Genomic DNA, 8,359 nt, shown 5'->3' with positions numbered 1-8,359 from the left:
TTTTCATAGAAATGTAGGTTTATTTCAAAAAGTATAGTATAAAAAAAAAGAGCAATGATAAAATTAATGTTTTCTTCCTGACACTTGGCATCTCTTCTCTGCTACTATCTTCCCTACTTCAGGGGAAATCTTGTTCGCAGTGATTACTTTCAAAACTGACCCAAGGTGAACATCACTAATTCTGGATCTGACCGGAGACTTATTTCCTTTCATAACTGTAAATAACTGCTCACACAGATAAGTACTTCCAAACATGGAAATAATCTCATATGCAAATTTTCGAGTATTTTCAAACCTGGCAGGTAAATATTTGTAAAACTCAGGCACGCCAACTTCACTGAATTTTGCCTTCAAATTTGAATCGCACTGGATCTCAATTACCTCCATTTGCATTTCACTAGGTACTAAATCTATATTTATTGAAAAAACCGAAGAAAACAAAGAAAACTTGTCCTCTAAAAATTTAAAATCTGCAAACCTTGTTTCAAATTCAGTTCTAAGGCTTAAAATTTTTTCTGCGTATTTTTGATACGATGCAGATTCACCTAAACTTGATTTGTTCATGTTGCATGTTGGAAAATGTGTTAAATCTTCATTTTTCAACTGCTTTTCCCAAAGAACTAGCTTACATTTGAATGCTTTGACTTGGTCACACATGTTTGTAATAATCTCATCTCTCCCTTGCAGTTTTAAGTTTAAATCATGTAAGTGTTTTGTTATATCAACCATGAAGGATAAATCCTGCAACCATGTTGTGTCAAAAAACAGGCTTGTGTCTTGATTTTTAGTTATTAAGAACTGACATATTTCTTCTTTCAAGTCCCAGAATTGTTTAAGAACCTTAGAACAGGATAGCCAACGTACCTCAGTATAGGACAAGCTGGAATATTCACTGTCTAATTCACTTAAGAAAGCAGAGAACTGTCGCTGATTTAAATTTCGAGATTTTAGGAAATTGATAATTTTTTTGATAGATGTCAACACATTTTCCATGTTTATTACTTTCGTGCATAATACTTCTTGATGTATAATGCAATGTGTATGATGAATCTTGGATCCGTCATAAATTTCACTTTGTTGTTTTTGCAGTAATTCCACAAAACCATTGTTTCCGGTCATTGAAGGAGCTCCATCTGTAGCTACAGAAGTTAATTTTGAGAGAGGTAGATTGTATTTTTGCAGAAGCTTACAAACACAGTTAAATATATCTTGTCCTGTACTAGTGTTATGCATCGGTACCAGTTCCAACAATTCCTCAAAAATGTTGAAATCTGTGTCACAAGCGCGAAGAAACACAGCTAACTGAGCAACGCCTCCAATATCGGTACTCTCATCACAGGCGATGGAGAAAGCTTCGAAACTAGATGATTTTTCTTTGATCTGAATACTTAAATTGTCGGCCAAATCAGTAACTCTTTCTGCCACTGTATTTCGAGACAGAGAGATTCTTTGAAAAGACTTCACATTTCCAGGACAAATAATTTCTGCAGCTTTAATTAGACATTCCTTGATGAAACCACCTTCAGTAAAAGGTTTCGAGTGTTTAGCTATCAACTCAGACAAGACGTAGCTTGCATGCACCGCCGCTTCACTTTCTTGAGATACTTTAGTAACCACGAACTGTTGTTTATTCAGTCCCAACTTGAGCTCTTTCAACTTTTCTTGTCTCATTAATCCCTCGTAATGATCATATTTTGATTTATGTTGTTCATAGTGACGGTTAATGTTGTATAACTTCGGTACGCTAATAGCATCATTACATATCAAGCAGATTATTTTATTTTTTACTTCACAGCAAAAATACTCCAATTCCCACTTTTCTTGGAAATTTCGATGTTCATCAGCAATTTTTCGTTTATTTTTGCTGCCACTTGATTTCAATAGAGACATGCTAAATACATAGGGCTGAAATAAATGAGTAATCATTAACATAAAATAATAGAACATTTTAATAAAAATTAATATTTTTCTTGAACATTAACTTAACCAGACAATGAATAAACTGCACAAATTAATAAGCGTAACGCAAATAAGCCTATTTTTCGTGTTCTCTAAAAGCAAAATATTTCCTTTTGCGCACACCAAACACATCAGTCCAAGTATGCCTGCGCTTAAGGCACGTAAGGGAAATGAATGCAACACGATTCTAATAAGCAGCGAAAGTTGTAGTTCATTATAAATAATTATGTATAACAGGATATTGTAAAAATTAAGTTATAAACTTTTTATTAAAATATTTCTTACATACCGTTGCATTGGCTGGGCCACAAAAATATTCGTTGTGGGCTGCATACGGCCCACGGGCCTCGAGTTCGACATGCTTGCGGTACCTAGTCAAACAGATCAGGGAAATAGTTCTGAAAATTCTCAATGTATCGATACTGCAGCACTTTAAACATTCACAGTTCCAACAGTATCCTTAAACTCGGCTCATTTAACCCAAAGTGACAACCACTGACCATTTACTCTTTATTTAAAGCTATTATTCAATTCCACAGGAAGATTTTAGAAAAAAAAATTTCTTAAAACTCCCCCATACAACCTCATCAAGCTTCTGAATCCATACTTAGTCTTTTTTTTTTTTTTTAATATATTTTATTGATTTTTTACAGAGAGGAAGGGAGACGGAGAGAGCCAGACACACCGATGAGAGAGAAACATCGATCAGCCGCCTCCTGCACACCCCCTACTGGGGATGTACCCACAACCAAGATAAATGCCCTTGACCTGAATCAAATCTGGGCCCGTGAGTCCACAGGCCAACACTCTATCCACTGAGCCAAACCAGCCAGAGCCATACTTACTCTTCATCATCCTCCTCCTCATCATCGTCGTCCTCAATATCTTTAGCAGCAGCAAGTTTTACTTTTTTCTTTAAAAAGAAAAACAATTAAAAAAAAAAAAAAAAAAAAAAAAACCTCATGAGCAAATGCTCAAACCAAAAACCAGAAAAAGATACCTGTAATAAATCACATCTGTACCTGCGGAACCTTGCTACCATCTCCAGGGGCAGAACGCCTTCCAGACATATTTAAGGGTTTCACATCCTCCTCCTCCTCGTCATCTTCCGACTGCATCTTCCTCCACAGCTAAAATAAATTTATTAGCCACTACTAAAATTCAACCCAGAAGCAAGAACTCAGGGAAAAAAGGGCATTAATATACAGTAATCAGTATTTAAAAACAGATTCTACTACTTAAACAAGGCAAAAAGCAAACAAACTATTTTACAAAAAGAAACTGGGGGGCCTAATACTCATTACTAGGTTTTATATGCAAAGTAACAGATGTTTCCAGTTACAAATTAGTAATATAACTACTAGATTCCCCTTTGAATCTACTATAAAGACAGTAGTCCAGATGGGACAAGTAGCTACGTAAAATAATAAAAATAACATACCAAGTGCTGTCCACTTTGCATCCTTTGCACCAGCCCCTAACCTGACCTGTGAACAGAAAAACAGCACTTCAACTTAAGTTTCTGTATAATGCAATCCCCCCAAGAGTTCTTATGTTTAAAAAAAAAAAAAAAGTTACTTATAAACTTCACTGTTACCACTGATGGGAAAACTAATTTGTGCACAATGTTGTCTTCAAGTTTATGGGACTTTGACAATTTCTCATATTCAATAAATTTGAACAAATGCATAAAAATGCATTTGATGACATTCAGGGTGCCCCCAAAACTGCATACACACTTTAACAGCTGACAGCTCAATTTTGAAAATGAAATGCATTTTAATAAGCACCACCTTTATAATATTTAAAGTGTGAGTATACATTTTGGGGAGACACCCTATAGTTGTACATGTCATCACCTATCTACAGTATGATTATCTAACATTTATTGGCCACCTACAAGTTGAACAGCAAGCTATGGGCTAGTCTCTGCAGGAGACAAAGAAGATTTACCACTACCCTAAAGGACTTTATAAGGCAACTTAAGTATATGAATATGAAAAGCAGAACAGCAGACTTTTATATGATTACCAAAGGAGTGAAAAAAAGGCCAAGTTTTGTATCACAGGTATACAGGAAATCAGTATATACAATACTCAGTTATAAAAATACTATTATAATAAAAATTAAATAGTAAGCCACATGAATAGAAACTGAGGCTGAAATCGAGAAAGGTTTAGCAGTTTATTTTGAAAAGTTTAAGTACCGTTTGTAAAGATAATTGGAGCTCACTTCCATCATTATCCACTTTAAAGTGATAATCTTTGTCGGCCTTTAGTTCACAACCTGTAAATGAAGAAAAAAAGCAACTATAACATGGAGAAAAAATAATACTGAAACTTCAGTGTGGGTAACCAAAAAGGAAATAATTAACTTGTGATTTTTCACTATTCTACCAGGAGGCCTCTCTTCCTAGATTTCTTGAACACAAATGCCTACAAATAACATCCATCCAGGCTTTTATTATACTATCCCTAGGATATGTCTATTCTTGCCTTAAACATAATTTCTGACATATTTAATGTACATCATTTCTGTTACTTTAACAATATGTTGACATATCCTAGGGAATATTTCCAATGAAAAGGGTCAGCAAAAAATATCTTGATATCAATTGATCAGAAACCCAACTATTCAAAATGGCTAGAAATAAAAGCACTAATGTACAGTGCATACTAGCTATTTCACTGATAAGCAGATTGTTTTAAGTACCATCAGAGTAAAATTTTAATTAATTTAAATGATTCCATTTAATTGCACTCTAATAGTTACTAGTACAGAGATGTTTAAATGTTAATGCTCAATTAACAAAAATCCGGGGCAGAATAAACTTGGGGCAGAATTTGCTGTTACTTAAAGCCTGACTGACACAAAGAAAGGGCTTCAACAAGTTTACTGAAAACCAAGCCTGCTCTCCCCTTAGTATGCTATGTACTGTGTTCCGGGAAGAGGAGCAATCTCAAAACCTTGGTATATAGTATAGTAATAGTACCGAGTCTTCTTGACCCAAATTGAACCTGAGCATATTTCTCATCTTAAAAAAAATAAATAAATAAAAAGCTGTTGGCACAATGCCGCACATTATAAAGAAATGTCATTTATAATGCGCCAGCTCTAGAGTCAAGAATCGTGGTTTGGATCTTATTTATCTGCAAGTGCAACCTTCCTTAGGTCACTTGGGTTCTGAGCATCACTATCTTCACCTGCCCAGTGGGCAATCCCCACCTCTGGCTGCCTCCACCATCTCCGGGCTACCAACCATTTCATCTACCATTTCCCGCCCAACAGCCCCATTGAAGCCCCAGGATCCCGGGCTCGGGGGGTGACAAGACACCAGTGAGCCCCGGATATAGCCCCCACACCCTTCCTTCCCCCAACCTCGTGATCCCAGCGCCTGCGCCTCCCCTCCCCCTGGAACCCGCCGAGGGGCTGGGGCCGTCTGGGCTCTAACAGTGTTTTTCAACCTTTTTTTGGGCAAAGGCACACTTGTTTCATGAAAAAAATCACGAGGCACACCACCATTAGAAAATGTTAAAAAATTTAACTCTGTGCCTATATTGACTATATATAAAGTAATTCTCTTGAATAGGAATCAAATAAACACAAAGAAAGTATTTTATAATTACTTTATTATGAAATATTAAGTAAACAAAATAGTGAAAAATTGTAAAATTCTTGTCTTGTCTGCACCTACGGCACACCAGGCAGTGTGCCGCGGAACAGCGGTTGAAAAACGCTGCTCTAGAATTCCTGAGGCCCGGAGGGCAAGGCCAGCCTCCATCCATCCTCTCCTCCTGAAAGAAGGCCTACGCCTCACACCAAGAGCCCACACAACCTCCTGCACCAAAGACACTGGCAGAGAATCAAAAGCCTGCGCCCTCACACACCTCTGGAGCTCTCGAGTTTACCCAGCAATGCTGAGCCCTCAGCAAGTCGGTTCCAAGGAGCCCCAGACTTTGGGTCTCGGACCGCTCACCCCCAAGCTGCAGGCCACCACTCCTTCCCATCCCAGAGTGCTCACCGCTCCTGGTTCTCCACCCCTGAGGCGGCCAGGCCCTGCCATTAGCTTCCCACTCCCTCAGGCCTCAAGCCTGCCTCGCCCCCTTCCACAGCCCGGCCTCGGCGCACACCCGCCCCGCCCCCTCCCGCCCCCCACTCACAGCCACTAGGCCCAGCAGGGCCTCCCTCCGGCCCCCGATAGTTATCGAAAAAGGGCCTCAGAGAACTCACGTCCATGTCCACAGAATCCTCCACGGGTGGTAGCCCGCACTTAGGGGAGCGAGAAGGTGGGGGGAGATGAACAGCTTCTGTGGTGCAGAACAGGAGAGAGATAGCACCAAAAGATCTCGCGAGAGTTCCCAAAGTCTCGTCGCCGCGCGCGTGCTCGGGAGCCCCTCTCCCGGCGCCGTACCCCTCGCGCGCAGGCGCTCTTCAACCCGACTCCATCCACCTCCTCCAGGTACAGCCGGGCTCCCGCCGAGCACGCGCACGCCCAGCGGACCCCACCCCTCCGCCGCCGCGGCCGACGCGCACGCGTGGTTTCCCCGGTAGCGCGCCCCCTCCTCTTCCAAGCCTTACAAGTCCCGTTCGTAGGCGCGGGCCTGGCGCCAAAGGTCTGCGCAGCCCACCCTGCGAGATGGCGTCGGCAGCCCTCAGCTTGTGTGTGGGTCTGGGAGGACGAGAAGAGACAGACCAAAGAACTTTTTCTTTTTTTTTAGGAGTTCCTTGAAAACAAAATTGAAATGTTTTCACTGTGAACTTGTTTGATCAAAAAATTATAGAACATCACTACATGAGTTCAAAAATTGGAAAAGTTAAAAGTGGTATTCATATAATCAGCAAATTATCATATAAGACATTTTAACTACTTCACATTTCTTCTTAGCACAAGAATAAACTGGTTCCAACGTACTTCAGGGGTTGGCATTTTTACTGCAAGCTTTAAATCACACTGTAAAGGAAATCACAGTGTTACTCTAGTCAACAAGTCATCTAAGTTCATACGTACAAAATTGTTAGTAGGTGGTACTTTATACAATCAAGATGAATTTTTCATAAAATTAGATTTTTAAAAAGGCAGAAGGTCTGATAATTACCAGTCTCTCAAAGGCTAGGATGAGGAAAATGTAGAAAATGAAGTACTCACTGATTAATAATATTTTGGTTTGAGAAAGCCAGAAATGATGCTAAGATATAAGCAATAATGACAAAAGATTTTATTAATATGCGGTATCTCTTTTTAAGCCAAAACGTATTTTTCACCTCAGGAAAGCTCTCATTTTTACATTCTTAGTTTCCTTTGTTCAGTACAGAACACTTTTTTAGCCTGTATTTGAAGAGTTCATAACCTAAAGTCATTTTTTCTCCACAGGAGGTAGAAAGCCGCAAAATGGCAAATGACTAAATACTGTAGGTTATAAAGCATTTTTGGCATAATGAATGTCAACAGACTTCTACACAGAAGCCTAAAAGTTGCTACAGTAGCGGTCAGAACTAACATGATTCTTCCATATGCTCCGGCTTCGTTTATTAAATATTATCATAAATCCAGAAAATAAACCTTACAGGGTCCTTCAAAGCTGCATCATTTCCCTAATGAGTTTCCTCAGGTTGCAGAGCCTGTTCATTCCTTCAATCCTTTTTCAGTCATTTAGCTTTTGCAATATTTTCTTGGCGTTTTTGTTTTTTCTTTTGCTCCTTTTCCCTGGCCTCAATCATCTTGGCCAGTTTCCAGGACAGTACAGCACTTGCTAGAAACAATGGAGTAAGGGCCAAAATAACTATTGTAAGGAAGCCGTATGGATCCTTTGCAGCCCATTGCACAACATACTCAGCCCAAGCCTTTATGTCAAACATCTCTGTAGCAGTGTGAGGGAAAGGAGAATTATGCTTGAGTTCTGATCTCTAACTTTGTCCTGGATTAGTGAGCCAATTACAATTTCAGATGGATGACCACTGGTTGGTTATCGTCTTCTTTAGCTCTACTACTGAGAGAAGGTTTAAATTCTAGCTTTGCGCAGTGGCAGTATCGTAGCCAATGAGGTATATAAATTCTATATACGCCAGGCCAGAAGGAGGAAGAAACCAAAGAACTTTTGTACTTATTGTATATGCATAGCCCATGGACATGGGCTATAGGGAAGTGAAGATCTAGGGGGGTGGATAGAGGCTTAGTGGAGAGGGGGAATGGAAGATATCTGTAATACTATCACCAATAAAAATCTATTAAATAAATAAACAAAACAGAAACAAACTCATAGATAAAGAACATTCTGATGGTTGCCAGATGGGAGGAGGTTGGGGGGATGAGTGATAATAGGGAAAGGATTAAGATGTGCAAATTGCCAGTTATAAAACAGTCACAGGGATGTAAGGTACAGTATGGCTAATATAGTCAATA

At 39.4% G+C, this 8,359-nt stretch overlaps 2 protein-coding genes across 2 annotated transcripts; both read right to left on the bottom strand.

Annotated features, from left to right (window-relative positions):
* On the bottom strand, positions 1-6,017 carry LOC118726719 (general transcription factor II-I repeat domain-containing protein 2-like). Its single transcript, XM_045586596.1, has 7 exons — positions 5,981-6,017; positions 4,166-4,245; positions 3,397-3,446; positions 2,982-3,081; positions 2,805-2,872; positions 2,249-2,330; positions 1-1,905 (listed from the first exon to the last, which is right to left on the bottom strand). Coding segments are annotated over exons 3-7 (2,094 nt in total). The 5' UTR covers positions 3,399-3,446; positions 4,166-4,245; positions 5,981-6,017; the 3' UTR covers positions 1-63.
* A 1,580-nt stretch (positions 6,018-7,597) lies between these two features.
* LOC123652947 (small integral membrane protein 15-like) lies at positions 7,598-7,962 on the bottom strand. The gene has a single exon (XM_045586598.1). The coding sequence runs from the start codon at positions 7,813-7,815 to the stop codon at positions 7,606-7,608; it is 210 nt and encodes a 69-aa protein (XP_045442554.1). The 5' UTR covers positions 7,816-7,962; the 3' UTR covers positions 7,598-7,605.
* Between the last annotated feature and the right edge of the window lie 397 nt (positions 7,963-8,359).

The sequence above is a fragment of the Pipistrellus kuhlii genome, unplaced genomic scaffold (genome assembly GCF_014108245.1).
Source record: "Pipistrellus kuhlii isolate mPipKuh1 unplaced genomic scaffold, mPipKuh1.p scaffold_m20_p_23, whole genome shotgun sequence".
Classification (NCBI taxonomy): domain Eukaryota; kingdom Metazoa; phylum Chordata; class Mammalia; order Chiroptera; family Vespertilionidae; genus Pipistrellus; species Pipistrellus kuhlii.
This window is presented reverse-complemented; position numbering and strand designations above follow the sequence as displayed.